This window comes from Mustela nivalis, assembly GCF_964662115.1.
Source record: "Mustela nivalis genome assembly, chromosome: 12".
Classification (NCBI taxonomy): Eukaryota; Metazoa; Chordata; class Mammalia; order Carnivora; family Mustelidae; genus Mustela; species Mustela nivalis.
The window spans coordinates 86,684,718-86,703,736 of NC_139031.1; the positions used below are offsets into that span (position 1 = coordinate 86,684,718).

General features: G+C 41.5%; 1 protein-coding gene across 1 annotated transcript in view; it reads left to right on the forward strand.

Moving 5' to 3' along the window:
* PRKAR2B (protein kinase cAMP-dependent type II regulatory subunit beta) overlaps nucleotides 1–19,019 on the forward strand; it is a 90,602-nt gene that overhangs the window by 47,545 nt on the left and 24,038 nt on the right. Inside the window, exon 3 of the mRNA XM_082691964.1 lies at nucleotides 12,924–12,976. Coding sequence (XP_082548090.1) covers nucleotides 12,924–12,976 — 53 coding nt within the window. The remainder of the gene's footprint in view (nucleotides 1–12,923; nucleotides 12,977–19,019) is intronic.

The window sequence follows — 19,019 nt, forward strand, 5'->3', positions numbered from 1 at the left end:
CGACTTGTAAATACCATCTTGGTCTTCTCTACATGTGCTACGTCCTTAAGACAGCCAGGGAAATGTGGATGGCCTGTGTCCTGTCTAGTTTCTCCAGGATGCCCACACAGCCTTCCAGTCAGCCACAGACGTTTGAAGAGCTTATGAAACTTCTCTTTGCTGTCTCATTTTTTGGTTTACTTTCTAGTTAGTCTGTTGATCTGTTGCGTTCTGCAGCCAGAACCACAACCTAGGCTAGGCAAGCTACTAGTCCTCCCATTTGTCCACCACCAGGGCCACCATTACCAACCTTGCTGGTGGGCATTGGTTCCTTTGTGCACTTCCCTCAATCAGGTTAGCCTCCTGCAGCAGCAGAGCTGGTAGAGCTGCTATGGTGACTGAGCTGGGGATGGGGGATCTGGGGTAGCAGCTCCAGGCAAGAATGCTGTGAACTTCCTGTGGAAGAATGGAAATCATATATAGCTCTCTGTCCCCAGTTCCTGGCACAGAGCTTCTAAATGCCCCTTGTAGTTTCCTAAGTGATAAGAGCACTGGGAGCATCTTTTGTGCTAATACTTGGTTTTCGATTTGGGCTCCTCACACAGAGCTCCTAAATCCTTTGGAATTTCCCAGGTGATAAGAGTGTCTTTTGTTCTGGTGAGGTGACTTAGTGGGCTTCTGGATGGTCACCATCCAGATGGGGGCTGGTCACCGGAGTGACCAAACCATGATTAGAAATTTAGAACTTTCAGCTCTTACATCCTCTGGGAAGAGGAAAGGGTAGGCTAGGGATTGGGTTATGATCAATTATGCCTATTTGATGAAAGCTCCATAAAAATCCCCAAAGTATAGGGTTTGGTGAACACATCTACATGCTGGAAGAGTGGCACACTCTGACTCAATAGGGACCCTTCCAGACCTTTCCCTATGCATCTTTTCACCTGGTTGTTAAACTTTATCCTTTATTATATCCTTTATCATGTGATAAACTGCTAAACAGTTTTCCTGGGTTCTGTGATGGACCCTAAGGAGGGGGTCTTGGCAAACTGCAGTCTGCAAGACAGACAAGTTGTGGGTAACCTTTGTACATCCTACTTGCACTGGGCGTCTGCATTAGAGGGTTCAGTCTTGGGAGACTGAACCTTTGCTTTGTGCCATCTGATGTTAACTCCAGGGAGATAGTGGCAGAACTGAAGTGAATTGTAGGACACCTAGCTGGTGTTGGAGAATTAATCATTGTGGAAATAAACCCACATTTTTGGTGTCAGGTGTGTTTTGAGTGTGGTAGTAGTGTAGGTAAGGGAACACACATGTGTTTTCCTGTGTGCTTCCACTGTTGTAACTTGAGGCTCACTAGTTTTATATGAATAAATGTCTCTCCACTTGTTGTATGCCTTTAATCGATCCCCCAGAGTCCTACAATGATTTTGGGTTTTTTTGTGAATATCTTGTCTTGTTTGATCGTTGAGGTAAGGATTTGCATACTCTTCACTCTCCTGGTACCAGTCCTCTGAGGGTGGTTTTTTAAGCATTCAGGGTTTAGAGGAGGCCCTATTGTTGTGAGACTGAGATAGACATTAAGCCAGTGTTCTCGTTTTATGTGAAAAGGTTAGAAAGAAAGCTTTCAGTGATAAAACAGTCTGTTGATGAGATTATTTTTCATGACTACTTTCGAATAAGTTTTAGTAGGTTGATTCTGCCAGTTGTAGAAGCTTATGTTTTCAAGAGGTATTAAATTATAAAAGTGATTCTGACAGGGGATCGGATCCCTTTAAAAGACAGACTGATTATTAGCAGGATAACCTTTTCCTAGGTTTTTAAGCCCTTTTTATGTTTGAGATGTGAACGGGAGTTTTATGATCATCTCTTTTTTAAAAAATTCTTTATTTCTGATTGTAAGTACAGTGTTTTCTGTGTTGAAAATGAGGAGAAAGTACAAAATAAGAGTGATCACAACCATACCACCAAGAAACAACAGAGTTCAATGTCTGCCTTACCAGATCAATGCACCCTTTACATGGGCTCAAACCATGCACCTGTCTTGAAACTTGCTTTAAAAAACAAAACCAAGGGGCACCTGGGTGGCTCAGTGGATTAAGCCTCTGCCTTCAGCTCAGGTCATGATCCTTGGGGTCCTGGGATCGAGCCCCGCATCAGGCTCTCTGTTCAGTGAGGAGTCTGCTTCCTCCTCTCTCTCTGCATGCCTCGGTGCCTACTTGTGATCTCTCTATCAAATAAATAAATAAAATCTTAAAAAGAAAAAAGGATTTCTTTTTTGACTTTAATGAATAAGCTACACTCAGTTGCATGTATTTGTAAATATAGATCATATATTTTAAGTCTTTGGGTATTGATATGTACTGTTTTGTTACAGTTTGGTCATATTTTTCTAAAATAGCATTGAAATTCTTATTAGACTTCTGATAATGACCAGAGAGACTTGATTGAAGGACATTCCCCTAATGCTCACATTTGGTAGTTTTATTACTAAACCTGGAGGCTGAGGATTGACCAAACTCCTTTTCCATAATTCTGGCTATATTTAGTCCCAACTTCACATCCTAGAACCATCTGGTTAAATGGTTCTGATTCTGAAAATTTATTAATAATGAGAAGAATCCCTTAGTGTTTCTCTTCCTATAATTTTTTCATAGGTACATGTTAGGCAGCATTAGTCTCAAAAACAATAAACAGATAAAATTATTCAGAAGCTTTAAGTGGACCCAGCTGTTCTGCATCTGAAAGGCAAAACTGTGTTTTGATATATGTGGGCATATCATCCACTATCAACTAGCATTTATATTCATATTTCCTTGATGTAATCCAAGTTCTCAGACCAAAATAAAATACAAGAGTTGGGCATTTTGCAGATTCTTGGGAAGCTGTTTGTTGACTTTTTTTTTAAAGATTTATTTATTTATTTGACACACAGAGATCACAAGTAGGCAGAGAGGCAGGCAGAGAGAGAGGGGGAAGCAGGCTCCCCGCTGAGCAGAGAGCCTGATGTGGGGGGATCGTGACCTGAGCCGAAGGCAGAGTCTTAACCCACTGAGCCACCCAGGTGCCCTGTTTGTTGACTTTTAATCAAAGCATGAGAATTCTTTTTTGATATCTCCTTGGCTATTAATTTCTGAAAACTCATAATAGTCATCAAATATAGTGCTCAGAAGTTCTCATTAGATTGTTTTAACAAAACACAAATGTAAGTTCTATTATAGTTCTATTATAGTTCTAAAACAAATGGATCTACCTACCATCACTACTCAGTAGTTCTGGAGAATATCATTGAGAATTATGGTGATTAATAGTAAACACATACATGGATTTCAAATATTAATGATTATCAGAATATAGTCTCCTCAGAATTATTCTTCAGGCCCTTTCTATGGTATCTCTTTATCTTATCTTATTCACGGTCATTTGTAAGTTTTTATTCTTTCTCTTAAAGAAAATTCACTTGGAATGTATTATTTGGAAAATACCCATATGTTGGGTTCTTAGATTACATGTACGCACCATTTCCTGGATCTTGCACATTGTTAAGTTTCCTTCCGTCCTTAACTAATGAAAGGAGCATTAATAGCTATAGGAGGACCACTGTTCCACGTGAGAGGAAGTGGGGGCTCACGTGGTTCTCCTCCATTCTCTGAGTCCCACAGGCTTCGCACAGGGTATGAACAGTGGTATTACGTAGAATATTCGGAAACATACCATGTTGACATGATTCTTTTTATAAACCTGTTGAATGCTTTGTCCTCTTTATTGTACCGTCCTTATAAATGAATTGATTTTATAATAAAAGAGGTGATGGATTCAGGGACTGAATACATACATGTAGAGCATGTAGTGGAAAGACAGTGGATTGGGGATGGATCCAATGATTGAACCCACATACTTTATAACTAAAGTTTTAAAATATTTTGGAGCCCAAGCCTAGAATAAAAACTCATCTACCATATGTATACAGGTTCTAATATAGTTAGAACTTTGTTGTTCCTTTGGAGTTATTTTTTGAAGAAAAATTCATACATATTTTGAACAGATTAAGGAGTGTTTTGGTTTCCATAGCTTTAATCATAGGGAAATGGCAAACGATGGACAAATTCTCATTTGTTTGAAGCTCTCTATTGTGCTCATCTATGTATCTCAGTGACACTGTTCCCCTGGTGTCCAGTGCACGATGGTTTATTTGTGGGTGTGAATAGTTCTTGATTTACAGTCACTTAAAGAGGAGTGGTATACAGATGGGGGAAATTGTTTTTAGAAACAAAAACATAGAAATGAATTGGTAAGTTATGAAGTCTTACTCTAAATATCTCTCTGGGTTTTTTCCTTAAGATTTTTTTTTTTTTTTAGAGAGAACACATGCTAGAGATGGGCGGCAAAGGGAGACGGAGAGAATCTTTTTTTTTTTTTTTTTTCCAAGGGAGAGAGAGTCTTAAGCAGAGTCCGTGCTTGTGGAGCCTTCTGTGGAGTTCGATCTTACAACCCTGATACCTTGACCGTGAGATCATGACCTGATCTGAAATCAAGAGTCAGGTGCTTAACCAACTGAACCACCCACCTGCCCCTAAATATCTCTCTTGTTAAAGGGCAACAAAATCAGTGGGTTTGTAATGAATCAGGGCAGTTGAGTAAAATATATGGCATAGCTAAAGTGCTTTTGTGACAATAGGCTATTTCATAGTAAAAATAACAGGAAAACATTTATAGCCATTTTTTAGGATTGGTAGTTATATGTTGGGGGTGATTCAGGAACCTACCTGAACAAAGGTTTATATTGCTCTTTTTGTAGCTGAAATGTAGGCAGTAATGGTAGATTATAATAATTTAATATTTCGATGCAACAAATCATAAAATATTAAGTGAAATGTTCAGTGACTAAATATTCAATGAATTATTTGGAAGGCAGTTTTAAGGAAATTTTAATGATTCTGTTCAGAGTTTATGAGCCTTAGTCTGTAGATTTTTTTTTTTTAATTTTTTATTTTTTATAAACATGTATTTTTATCCCCAGGGGTACAGGTCTGTGAATCAGCACTCACCAAAGAGTCTGTAGATTTTTAAACTAAGTACATTTTCCCTATTTTTAGGTAAATCATATGGTCGAATTCAGTACTCTCCATTCTGCTTATAAGCCCCTGGTAGAGAGGACTGTTTGAGCTTAGGACCATCAGGTGGTTTTGTTGGTCAATAGGACTCTTTACAATATTCTGGTTTTCTCTCCTCTGAACACCTGCTGCGATACATGTCCCTCTGTCCTTAAAGTTAGGAATGGCCATATCACTTGTCCTATGAACTGTGATTATGTGTTCCTTCTTGGCAGAGTGGACACATACCGCTTGACAGCAGAGTCTTTAGGGGTCCAGGGGAGGAAAAATTCTCCTGCACCCTCTTTGGCTCTCTGGTTGGGTCTAAGAAACTGACATAAGAATAACAAAATAACTTACACACATTTTATGGAATTTTTACCTGTTTATGGGGTCCTTCACAAGAAAATGAAGACCCAAACAAGTGACTAGAGCAGGAGGCTTTTATATCTCTTGGGCAACAACAAATCTGTGAAGGATTGATACGACAAAGGGCTTTGGGCTCATGGCAGTAAGTGGTAAGTGTTGTTTATACAGCCTTGTCGGCCCTAACTTCTTGTCCCTGGTGTTAAGGATGTCTCCTTCCTCCTGGTACAGAGACGGTGTCTTTCCCATGGGAGACAACTGGGATAGAGGGCAGGGTACAGGAGGTCAGAGTGACCTTCCTTCTTCTGCTGACTTGTGGGTGGTCAACATGAGGTGCGGTGTTTTGGGGTGCTCTTGAACCCATCTTGAACCCATCAGGGGCCAGTGAGCAATTTGCTGCTGTCTTGGGGACTGGCGACACTCCAGATGGTGGCAGCTCTTTCAGCCCGCCGCCCTTGCAAAGACGACATGGAGCAAAGTGCCACTGTCCTGTGACGGACATACCTTGTGAGCAAGAGGTACACTTCTGTTTGAAGTCCCTGCGATCCGGGGATGCTTGTTACTGTAGTAAGAGCCAGCCTCCCCGACACAGGCAGTTTCCCTAAGTCCAAGATCAAAAGAAAGTCATACTTTTCTCAGCACTACAATGACTGTTCCTTTCCTCCACCATTTTTGGTGGAGGAACGATTTACTGTGTGCCAGTCACGGTTCTACCCCTGGAAATACCACAACGGGCAAAGCCGTCTGCTCTCTCCTCAGACTTGTTCCCGGTGCTTCTTAGCTGCCTGCGGGTTTCTCTCTCTGTGCAGCTTTCTCTGTCCTCTGAGCCTGTTGCTTACTGCTTTCTCCTTTGTGCTTCTCCAGCATTCTTTCATGCTGCGTCATCTCCCAAATTCCACAGACTTTTTTTTTTTTTTTTAAATGATAAGTAAGAATTCCAATGGGTCCTTTTGCTTGAATGTGATTTGGGATCAAAATGTGAACTTCTCTATTGGGGTCATGTCCAAAGGCTTTTGCTCTGTGAGTTCGAAGTTAGGATCATCACCAGTGTGTCAGAGCAGACGTACAGCACACTTCCTGGACAGATGTGTGGATGAGGCAGGGGAGGGGACAGCCTCTTGACTGTCACTGTGTCGTCTTTTCCCTTTACTTCGCTGGAACTAGTACATCGTATCCCAGTGTTTCTTGGTCTTACTTTTATTATTGACTCTCCCCCAGGTCTTTTCAGGCTCTTTCTCCTCATCCCTCTCACCCCCGCAGTAAGATTTTAATGCCACATATGTACTGTGTATCTGTTTCTGTACTGTGTACATATATGTGCTTTATCCTCCCCTTAAAAAAGAGAGAGACCAAGTTTTTGTTGCCTCCTCCAACTGATTTTGCTTGAGAATGCATGCCTTAAACTCGTATTTGTAAAGGTAAATTTTTTTTCCCTTTGTAGGCGGGCATTTTCACTTCAATAAGCCAAGTCTAACCGTATTGAAGCAGAACTCTGTTGTCTAATACACCTGTGCTTTTATCATAGCTTTCTTTTTAGCTGATTACCATTTAAATAAGTATGCTAAAATCTTAGTGTATTGAGAACATTAGAAAAGTAAATTTTATATACTTTCCAGAAGTCAGGTTTTTTTTTTTTCCCCCTAGGTTAAAAGCCTATAAACCATGCAGCTTTTCTGTACAGGCCACGTTTGCTTTTTGCTCCTTCGGCAAATATTTATTGAGGGTGTACTGTGCACAAGGCTCTGTGCCAGGTGCTGAAGCCCAGTGGAGTGGCTGGTGGAGTTCAGGCTGGTTCCTTTATGCTCTGTTAGCCCGAGAGCTAGCATGGGTTATGTAAACTGGTCCAGGGCAGAGCTGTTTGTACTAGTTTTTATACGTTACCAACAAAGTATAGTGCCCCTGGGAGTTGCTATAACCCCTGCATGGTGTAATAAGAAGGGTACTTGGTCTTTGTCCTGGGTCCCTAAATCTCCTGAAACCCTTACATTCTCCTGAGTGTGAGAATTTCTTTGGTGCTCAATAACTCTTGGCCGAGGGGCTTCTAGATAGCATCAGAATGGGGGCTGGTTCCCAGAAAAGGCCAAACTTTGATTAGAAGCTTGGAACTTTTCCGCCCTATCCCCTCTAGCCCCGGGAAAGGGAGGGAGGCTGGAGATTGGGTTAATTGTCATTGGCCAATGATTTAATCAGTTGCGCCTCTGTAAACCCTAGAGGAGAGGGTTAGGAGAGCTTCCAGATTGGTGATCACATTGGGGTACTGGGAGGTACATTGAGAGAGGACTTGGAGACTCTCTGCCCCTCCCCCATGCCTCATCCTGTGTCTCTCTTCCATTGACTTTTCTTGTGTTGTTACCTTTAGAGTAAACCTGTAAGAGCAAGGAAGGTACTTTCCTGAGTTCTGTGAGTCATTCTAGTGAATTATGGAACCAGAGGGAAGGGGTCATGAGAACCCTCAGTGCTGGTTGTTCAGGTGTGTGGATGGCCTGGGATTTGAGATTGGCATCTGAAGTGGAGGCGGTCCTGCCAGCCTGAGCCCTTTGACTTGTGGGACCTGACACTAACTTCAGGTAGATCGTGTCAATTACACAGAATTGTGAGCCAGCCCATTGGGTGTCAGAGAGTTGGAGGAGTGCTGTTGGGAAAAAACCAGCATGTATTTGGTGTCCTGATAGGAAAAAAATCCCTTACCCTTGCCCATCACTGCAGTGGACCCTCAAGCAACATAGTTTGAACTGCACAGGTCCACTTATATGTGGATTTTTTTTTCAGTAGGCACCGTATAGTACTGTAAATACATTTTCTCTTCCTTAAGATTTTCTCAGTAACATTTTTTCCTCTAGGCTTTTTCATTACAAGACTACAATATGTAACACATATAACATACAAAACGTGTTAGCTGTTTATGTTATCAGTAAGACTTCCGATCCGCAGTAGGCTCTTTGTAGTTAAGTCCTCAGAGGGTCAAAAGTTACAGGTGGATTTTCAGCTATGTAGGGGGTCTGCACACCCTAACTCTACATTGTACAAGTGTGCAGGGGTCAACAGCTGTGTGTGTGTGTGTGTGTGCGCGCGCGCGCGCCCGCATGCGCACATGCACACACACTTACTGTATGAAAACATCGAGGCCCAAGCCCCGGAAAATGCAGAGTCAATATGGTTCTCCCTTCCCTGTTCTTTCCTGCCAACTGTGACAGGTTTCTGGCCACACAGTGCATGCCTGTCGCAGAACAGTGTGGGAATTGACTTAAATTCTTGGACCATTCTAGATGACTGATGTATTTTCAAATAGATACATGCAAACCTAACAGGGAAACCTCAATATAGGGTTTGCTCAAAGAATAAGGCTCTGTCCTTCACTACTGTGTTATTGCCAAACCAAGAAGGGGGTATATAGTTTCAGGCTCAATTTCACATTGCTCAGGAGGGACTGGGTAAATACATTTTAGAAAGAATACAGAGCAGCTCATATTCTCTGGAGGCTTTCGTTTGAGGGTCCTTCCGGGGATAGAACGTCTCTGCATTCGTTCCTTGTACAGAGAGTTATGGAGCTTCCAGGCTCTGTGCCAGGCTCCTTGGTGCAACAAGACAAAAGGTTCTCATTTTACTCTGTTCCTATTTCTTGGACAAATGGTGTTAGACAACTTTTTATTCATTCAACTTGTGATTCAGAGTCGATCATCCAGGTAGACTGTCAGGAGGTATTTAAACAAGATACCATCTCTGCCCTCAAGGACCTTGCAGGCCTGTTTGTTCATTAATCAGGCATTCATTCAAAAAGTGTGCACCGAGCCAGGTCAGTGGTAGGGAAACAGAGGCCCGGGAGCGCACAGTCCCTGAAGGGCTGTGAGTCTTAGCCTGGAGGGCGAACACACAGTAACCACTTCGAGGGAGTGCAGTGTGGGGAGAGACAAGAACGAGCTCTGCCCATGGCACTGGGAGCACAGAGGCCAGGGGAGCACAGAAAGTGGGATTTCCTAACTTAGCTCTGAGGAGGTGAGGCTCTTGTCCTGACTTTCTAGTTGGGGCTGGAGAGAAGGGATGGCTTGGAAAGGAGGCTGCGGCAGGAGTTCCAACCCGAGGGAAGACGGCAGTGTCCACGCCTGCAGGTGCTGTATTTTGCTCTCGCTGTCGGAGGTGGCGGTAGACAGACTGGAAGGTAGTGAAACGCTGCACCTGCTTGCCAGGAACTAAATCCTGGTAATCCCGGCACAGTAGTAGTTCAATGAAATGGGCCACCGAGAAACAAGTAAGTAATACCGTGGACACCACACATGAGAAGGGTGTTAAGGAACAAATAACACTGGGACATTGATAAGTTACTCAGAAAAACAATAGAGTCTTACTCCTCGTGATTTTTAGTCAGAGTATAGGAGCTTAGAACTTAGAGCAATGAAGGTTTCCCTCTGTGAATTAAAATTTAAGATCAACACTCAAGTGTCTTACCTACTCTAACACCTCGTTGAATATGTTGATCCTATTAGCAGGGCTGTCGTCCTGGGCCCCCTGTTCACAGGGGCCCCGAGTTTGGTCCTAATGTTCTCTTGGTGCCCTCTTGAAATTCTGAATTTTTGAACATGGGGCTGTGTTTTCATTCTGTACCGAGCCCTGATAATTGGGTAGCAGTCCCGCCCGTGAGACTGGTCATCTACGGAAACCAAGTCACGGAGCCAAGCTTTAAAGAAGTACATGTCCTCATGCTTTCTGGGAAGTTGGAGCCAACAGGATTAAAGTATCTGGGCCCCATGAGCAGGACCATCTGTATGGTGTGTGTGGAAGGCTCAAGCTGTCCCAGACTGATGCCACCTAACATTCGTTTTATTAGACAAATAATCTCTTCCTCCCACCTCTTTCTCAGTAGGCAACCCTTTAATTGTGACTTGGCTTCATGCGTGGTCTTCCTGCGGGGAGAGAGCTGCTCATGCTGACTCCATACTTGATTCAGGGAGTTAGTTACTAAATTGGCATTCTGGTGATATTCCTCAGTGAGGTTCTTTAACGGGATCCTGCCCATGAGAGACATGTCTCCTTCTGCTCGGTTCTGAGCCTGACGGCTGAAGTCCAGCCTTGATGCTGGTGAATTCACCAGAGTCAAGGGCACAACAGGAGTTAAGAACAAGGGCTCTGGGTTCAGCCAGACCCTGCTGGGATCCGATACTGGTCCTGTCCTCCTAGAATGTGTGATCCGGGCCAAGATACATAAGCTCTGGTCTTTCATCTGTCAGGTACTGAAAGGAAACCTGTCTGTCTTAGGGTTGTTGTGAGACTGAATGAGGAAATAGACAGTAGGTTAGTGTTTCTCACCCTCAGCACTGTGGACATTTTGAGCCAGTGGTCGTAGGTTGCTGGGACGGGAGCTGCCCCCAGCATTGTAGGATGTTCGTCAGAATCGTTGACGTAACCAGTGGCTTCCCCATCAGTCCCACAGCTGTAACAATTGAAATGTCCTCAGATGTTGTCATTTGTCCACTGGGGGCCAAAATTGGCCCTGGTTAAGAGTTCCTCACTCACTGGCCACGAGTGTGTGTGGATACACAGGAGTGTGTGTGGAGTGTGTAGATAGAGCAGCGCCTGGAGACAAGAAAGCCAATGTCAGGTTTTATAATCTTAATGGCAGTACTAGTACTAATGATAGTACTCTTCGTGCCATCCTGAGGCTTCTGGAAAGACATTTGTCAGCTTGTCGCTGATCCCTCTTCCTTAAATTTCTACATCCCTGGCAGAGTACAGTCCATATGAATTAAAGGGTAAATGTTTAAAAAAAAAATCTACTTTTAAAAAAATGAAAGAGAAGGAATCTTTAGATTTGCAAACAAAGAAGGAGCTTCCTAGCTCAAAACCAGTGGTGTTTTTGTGATGTTTACTTTTGAGTTTAAATCATATTGGGGAATTTTCTTCCTTGATCTCATTGCATTAAAAATTAGCATGTATAACCTATAACAACTCGGTAGTTGTAGTGAAAAAGGAAACTGGATAAAATGATCATGAGAAATACAACAAAGTACTGTTAGGAAACTGGTATAAACCAAAAAGAAAATCAAATGCATACCGAGATTCCTCACAAAGACAAAGAAATACAGCCAGTTTATAAACAGTGGAACATAGTTCAAATTCAAAATAATTTTTTAAAATTTCAGTAATTTTTTTCATCTAAATTGGCAAAGATTTAAGCAGTAACATCCATTTCTGTTGTCTAATTTAGAGGAATCTTTATTTATTTTTAATTTTTTTTTAAAGATTTTATTTATTTATTTGACAGAGAGAAATCACAAGTAGACGGAGAGGCAGGCAGAGAGAGAGAGAGAGAGAGAGAGAGAGGAAAGCAGGCTCTCTGCTCAGCTCCCCGCTGAGCAGAGAGCCTGATGCGGGACTCGATCCCAGGACCCTGAGATCATGACCTGAGCCAAAGGCAGCGGCTTAACCCACTGAGCCAGCCAGGCGCCCTACAGGAATCTTTTTACACATTTGACAGTGGATGGGTGTAGTCCTTCTAGAAGGAAGCTTGGTAATAAGTACACCTTAAAACTTGTCATATCTGTTAGCCCCCAAAAATAACATTTGGAAATAATTCCTGTAGCATAATCTGAAATGTAGACAAATATTTATGCATGAAGATGTTTATTGCAAGCTTATCTTAATAGAAGCCAGCCAAGTGTCTAGCATTAAGGGAGTGGTTAATTCCAGCTTATGGTAAACAATCAGCCGTCCTTAAAACAATTTTTGTAATGGGACGCCTGGGTGGCTCAGTGGGTTAAGCCACTGTCTTCGGCTCGGGTCATGATCCCGGGGTCCTGGGATCGAGCCCCAAATCAGGCTCTCTGCTCAGCGGGGAGCCTGCTTCCTCCTCTCTCTCGGCCTGCCTCTCTGCCTGCTTGTCATCTCTCTCTGTCAAATGAATAAATAAAATCTTTTAAAAATAAATAAATAAATAAATGTAAAAAACACAGTTTTTGCAAAATGTTTCTAATGGCACGTGAAATTCTTACAGTGTTAAATGAAAAAAGCAAGTTTTAACATTATATATGCTGTATGAAATCCACTCAAAATAAAGGCCAGGAAGAAATATGAACACATTTAACCTATTTGCTCTTGGAAGATTGGCTTAGGAATAATATATGAAAGGTGCTCATAATTATGATTAAACTGATCATTTCATAGCAAACTTAGGCTTTTTGGTCTGTTCTTGAAGTAATTTTTGGATGTCATGCATTTCTATAGCTTAGATACGAAGGTAGAGGAGGTGAAGCTATGTTTATAACAGAAAGCAGAAAGCAATTGTCGTTGTCTTAAAGTGCAGCTTTATATTTTAAATAAAGTCATTATAAATTCCAATAGGGAATCATCTTTTGAGTGTAGATGCCTTGCCCTGGATGAAATGAATTAATGTTTTATACCATGGTTCTCTTTTTGTTTATCAATTTTTAAGGTATATTTATTTTAGTATATTTCTTGATGGAATAATTTTTTAAATGTCCATTTTTATTTTTATAGTATGTGCAGAAGCTTATAATCCTGATGAAGAAGAAGATGATGCAGAGTCCAGGGTATGTAAATTCCTTAATAAATTAATTTTAAATTATACTCCCATATCAGACTAGGAATATGATTTTAGAAAGAGGTTAACAGGCATATAGATTGACAAAAAGCATAATGGATTATTTTGACTGTTTCTTTTCTACTCTTCTCTCTGATAGCTTCCTTCTACTTCAAGTTCTATAGAATTACTTTTCTCCAAAGAGAAAGATCTTGTTCTTTGGATAAAAGGAAAGATGAACATAAAAACTCACTGTAGTTGTGGTTTTATTTCTTTTACAAAAATACAGCCTGGTGATGGAAAATGTTGTTAGCTATCTTTCTCGTAGCATTAATGCTATTTTTCTGACAGAGTTTCTAGTAAAGAAAAATACTAGGGAAAGCCTTCTTTCTGTTCCTACTAATTTATAACAAAAGAAGCTTATTCTGAAACAAACAAAAATCACAGTAGAATTATATCTAAAGTACCAGTATAAAAGTTCTAACTCTTTGATATCTATGAATCTAATAGTTTGCTCAGAAACTGATTTCTTGAAGGTCATAATGTTTTTGTAAGAATTTGTCCAGTGTTGTTTGAAGCAGTTTTTAAACTATGTCCTCCCTTCACCTATTATTTATTTAGTAAAAAGTAAACTAAATTAAGAGATAACTGTGCCTGAAAAGGGAAAGTAATAATTTACCTTTTTTTTTTTTTTTTTTTGAGTACTTTCTTGGCAAAAGCGCCTGTTTTCTGTTTGGACTCAAATGATAAACAAAAATTTATTTCCGTAGCTCTGACAAATACTTAACTAAGATTGAGTTCTAATATGGAAAAGCAAATACTGTGTCCCTAAGTCATTACATCATGAAGCTCCCTGAAATTGATATAAAATCCAGTGGTTGAAAGATCAGGAATCTTATCTTGAAGGTCTGGAAGGAAATCCCATTTCAGTTCCCATACCTGTGTGGATTCCCACCAGCAGTGTGGGGGGAGCTCACTGTTTGCTACCAGAACAGAAATTAATTTGATAATGTCTATAAATTCTGGCCTGAAATTATGTTTCCTTAGGATTAAGTTTTTACTAACGTATAGCATGCTGTTAGTACTTGGTGTAGTTGTAAAAACTAGGCTGTCCCCATTGTGTCTTTGATTTATGTATCTAGCAGAAACAATGGGTGACTTTGAAGAGTATATTTGCATATTAAGGTGTACATGGTAAAACTTAGTAATTGAGGTGTATGATGGGCTGGTTTAATTTAGTGAGAATCTAAATTGAATAACATTTCAAAAGTACGGTTTAAAAACAATATACCGTTGGGGCGCCTGGGTGGCTCAGTGGGTTAAGCCGCTGCCTTCAGCTCAGGTCATGATCTCAGGATCCTGGGATCAAGCCCCTCATCGGGCTCTCTGCTTGGCAGCGAGCCTGCTTCCTCCTCTCTCTTTGCCTGCCTCTCTGCTTGCTTGTGATCTCTGTCTGTCAATAAATAAAATCTTAAAAAAAAATAATATACCGTATCTCCTAGACTCAGACTATTAGCTACATTATTTTTTAAGATTTTATTTATTTATTTGAGAGAGAGACAGGGAGAGAGAGCCTGAGCGAGGAGAAGGTCAGAGAGCGAAGGAGACTCCCCATGGAGCTGGGAGCCTGATGTGGGACTTGATCCCGGGACTCCAGGATCATGACCTGAGCCGAAGGCAGTCGTCCAACCAACTGAGCCACCCAGGCGTCCCATTTTGATCGATGTGATAGGTAAAGTGATTGGCTGGGTCACTCCAGTTAATTCCTAACTGTCTTGTTGGGGAGGTGGTACTTATTAAGATTCATTTAGCTATGTCAAAGAATCCAATCACATTGAGATAAAAATTTAAAAAGAGAAAATACTGAAGAAAATTCTTGGACATATCCTTTGAAATCTTATAGAATTCCAGAAAGAATTGGGAAAAAATCAAAATAACCCAAGCTGTGGCTGGTGGGCCAGAGCAAGCCCACCTCTGGGGACCTTCCATAGCTGTGGTGCAGTACTTAGAGTGTTGTCTTAGAAAGACACTTGGCTGCCAGTGGTTCTTCATGCTGGGACTCTGAGCTGGAAGTCTTAGTTTCCCTGGGAGAATTTCTCATGGACCCAGCTTTGGGAGGACCAGGGACAAGGGCAACCTTTGGCTACCAGACACCACTTTTAAATGAAGGCAGTTCCTAGAGAAGGATGAATCTTTATGAGCTGGGCATTCACTGCAGGAGCTGTCCCCTCCAACACCCTCCATCTTACTTTTAATAGTTTTTTTCCAATTTATTTATTATAATTATTAAGTGCTTCAGGTTCTCCATTAGTTTGACAGAACAGTCAAACTAACAGTTTAAACATGTTACCAAAAACTGCACTATTTTTTTGGTCATAGATACTACACGGCAAATTGCACCATAGCCCTTGGAAATTATTCTTACAGATTTCAGAATTAATTGGCTGTAAGCATATATTGGAAAATGTTTGTAAGGAAAACCTATATTTTGATAAAGTGCCATTTCATTTGAACATTTTATATTTCACAGACCATGTATCAAATCCTTAAGTCTCAGATTAATATAAGTATTCTTTGATACGAATTCGAAGAAATTTTAAATACTTAAGATGGATTTTGGAGGCGCCTGGGTGGCTCAGTGGGTTAAGCCTCTGCCTTCCGCTCAGGTCATGGTCTCCGGGTCCTGGAATCAAGCCCCGCATCACGCTCTCTGCTCAGCAGGGAGCCTGCTTCCCCCATCTCTCTCTGCCTGCCTCTCTGCCTACTTGTGATCTCTCTCTGTCAAATAAATAAGTAAAATCTTAAAAAAAAAAAAAAAAGATGGATTTTGGAAAAATCACAAATTAGATTCTACCTTTAATAAATGAAGATAAAGGGTTGCCTGGCGGTGTCAGTCAGTGGAGCATGCAACTTTCCATCTCGGGTTTGTGAGTTCAAGCCTCGTGTTGAGTGTAGAGATTATTTTAAAAAAAAATCTTTAAAAAAATAAATGAAAATATAAGAATTATATATACACATCTAACATGTAGCTCTTCTGGTAGAAAAGAGCTGGTAATTTTAAGAACGGATCATTTCTTTGTGATGTTACTCCTCAAAATTTTGGGGGAGTGCCTTCTGTATGCCTGGCCGGGTGCTAGGAATTTTAGGGGTGAGTACTGTAGGAAAAGTCCCTACTATCTTGGGGCACAGAGACTAATAGCAGAATTAAACAACAAGCCAGTAAATTAATGAACAGGTACAAGATATGAAGTGCCCACAGGATGGTAAAATAAAACCAAACCCCATGTCGACAGGGTCCCTAATTAGATGGACTAGTTGCAAGATGTCTCCTTGAGGTGGGACCGGAAGGTGGCGAAGGGGAACCTTGCCACAAAGCCCAGGAGCCGGTTTCGGCTTGGCCCCAGTGCCCCAGCGTGAGAGCCCTTGGCAGTTCTGAGTGCAGGCAGGTGTGGCTGTAGACTGCGTGGCTGAGGTGATGGTGGCGAAGGAAGGACGGGCATTTAATGCGCAGTAAATGCAATGAAATCCATCCAGGTGTTCTGATTTGAATTTTTTAAAGGCTACCTTCAGCTCTGTGTGGACAAATAGGAAACTATCTTGTACAGATATGGCTTGCTTAGCAGAATAGATTTGCGGTGTTTTCTTTGGAGAAAATGTCTATATAAATTTTATTTATGAATTGGTTTTCTAATTTTTTTAAATGAAAGACACCAGAGCTTTAGAGCAGGAGCTGGCAAACATTTTCTGTAAACCTTTTTTTCTTTAACTGAAAAATTTTCTCCTTTCTAGGTAATAAATATTTTAGTCTTTGAGGGGCCGTACAGTTTCTGTCCAAGCTACTTGCTCTGCTGTTGTAGCTTGAAAACAGCCGTGGATAATACATAAATGGATGAGTGTGGCTATGTTCCGTTAAAACTTTATTTCTGGGGGCACCTGGCTGGCTCATTCAGCTGCATGTGCAACTCTTGATCTCGGGGTCATGAGTTCAAGCCTCATGTTGGGTGTAGAGCTTACTTTAAGAAAAAAAAGAAAGAAAGAAAACCAAAATCAGAGACCCAAAAAACTTTATTATAGACACTTGAATTTGAATTTATTATATTCACATGTCAAGAAGTATTAATTCTTCTGCTTTTTTTCTCCAAATCATTCTTAGCGTAAGGGCCATGCAGAAAGAAACTTGGCCTTCAGGCCACAATTTGCTGACCCTGGTTGAGACCATAAATACTATATCCAGCCTGGCTGGGATGAATCCTAGCTCTGCAGCTCTGAACTCTCTGACACCGAAGAAATGACTTGGGCAAGTTCGTTTTAACGTATGAGATCATACAGGATTTTTCTTTCTGTCCGACTGATTTTACTTAGCATAAATTATTACTCGCTTCATGGGGTCAGTTACTAGGATAAAAGGATATTTTTAAAGCCCTTAAACCAGTGCCTGGCACATAATAAATGCTGCATAATTACTGGTTTAACAAATAAGATTTTTACCCTGAAATCATAAATAAAATTTAATTTTAAAAAACAGAGTGACTTCTAGTGTAATGAAAATCTCATTTGGGTGTACTGTTTGGTCACACCCTTAGTTATCCAGGTGCAGACCTATGTGGGATCCCACCAAATCAAACAGAAAAAAACGAGAGTCTTAGAAGTGGAAGAGCATCTTTTGAGCGCTTGGTTACAGGGCAGAAGCATTAAAGCCTTGAGGAGTCACCTGGTTTCTGACTCCCGAACACAGAGCAGGATTTTAATGCGGGGTCTGTAAAAGATAGAAGGCTCTGGGCACCAAGGAGTAAGGCTGGGAAGAGGGGACAGAGGGAGAATGGAAAGCAGGGGGAGCCAGAGACCACAGCAGCGGTGGCAGGATTGAGAACCATCACTGAAAAGGGTTGATGCATTCGCACGCCCAGTAGTTGGAGAGAGAGAGAAGAGGAAAAGCTGTTGTGTGAGGGGTTCCCACAGAGTGAAGACTTAAATTGTTAACAAGTAAAGCAGGTGCAAGATGGCGCTAAGAATGATTAAAGAAGAGGGGCACCTGGGTGGCTCAGTGGGTTAAGCCTCTGCCTTTGGCTCAGGTCATTGTCTCAGGGTCCTGGAATCGAGCCCCACATCAGGTTCTCTGCTCAGCAAGGAGCCTGCTTCCCCCCTCTCTCTCTGCCTGCCTCTCTGCCTACTTGTGATCTCTGTCTGTCAAATAAATAAACAAAATCTTTAAAAAATATATGTATGTATATATATATATATATATTTATTTATTTATACACACACATATACACACTTTATTGCTAAAAAATATTAACCATTATGTGAGCTTTCAGCAAGTCCTGATAACCGATCACAGATCACCATAACCAGCACAGTCATAATGGAAAGGTCTGAAATATTGCAAGAATTACCAAGATGTAACACAGAGAGGTGAAGTGAGCAAATGCTGCTGAAAAATGGCCCTCCCTCAGTACAGTGTTGCCACTCACCTCCGATTCACAAACACATCCCAGCTGTGAGGCTCGCTAAGGTGACATCAGTAAAACAAGGTGTACACCTGAATACTATGAATTTCCTTTATTCATCTTGGGCCTATGATTTTCATTAATTTTTAGCCACCTGAGATGGGTTTGAAATGCTGATTCTAATTTCCCATTGTGGGTCCTGGTATATTCATGGGCACAGAACCCCCCCACAGCCCAATTCCAGCTGCTCTGATGGTGGGGCCAGGGACAGAGGAGCTGGGACACATGCTGGCAGCAGCCACAGCTGTGCTCGGAACATCCGGGATGTTCCACGCTCGGCGGTCCAGGAGGGTGGCTGTCTCTTGCCTCTCAACTCTTTTATAGTTACGGACTACCAGTGTTCGCAAAAGAATGGGCCTTTTGGCTCAAGTGGGTTGCACCTTCTGTTGGTCAAAGGGGACTCTGGAGAGGTGACATGCCACACTTACGGAGGGCATTCGGTCGGTCTTCACTCTCCTTGAATGACACTTTAGGAAGAAGAGACTACTCCGGTTTTCTTCGAGCTCATTCTAAATTGAGCACACCAGGACTGTTGGGTTCATCTTT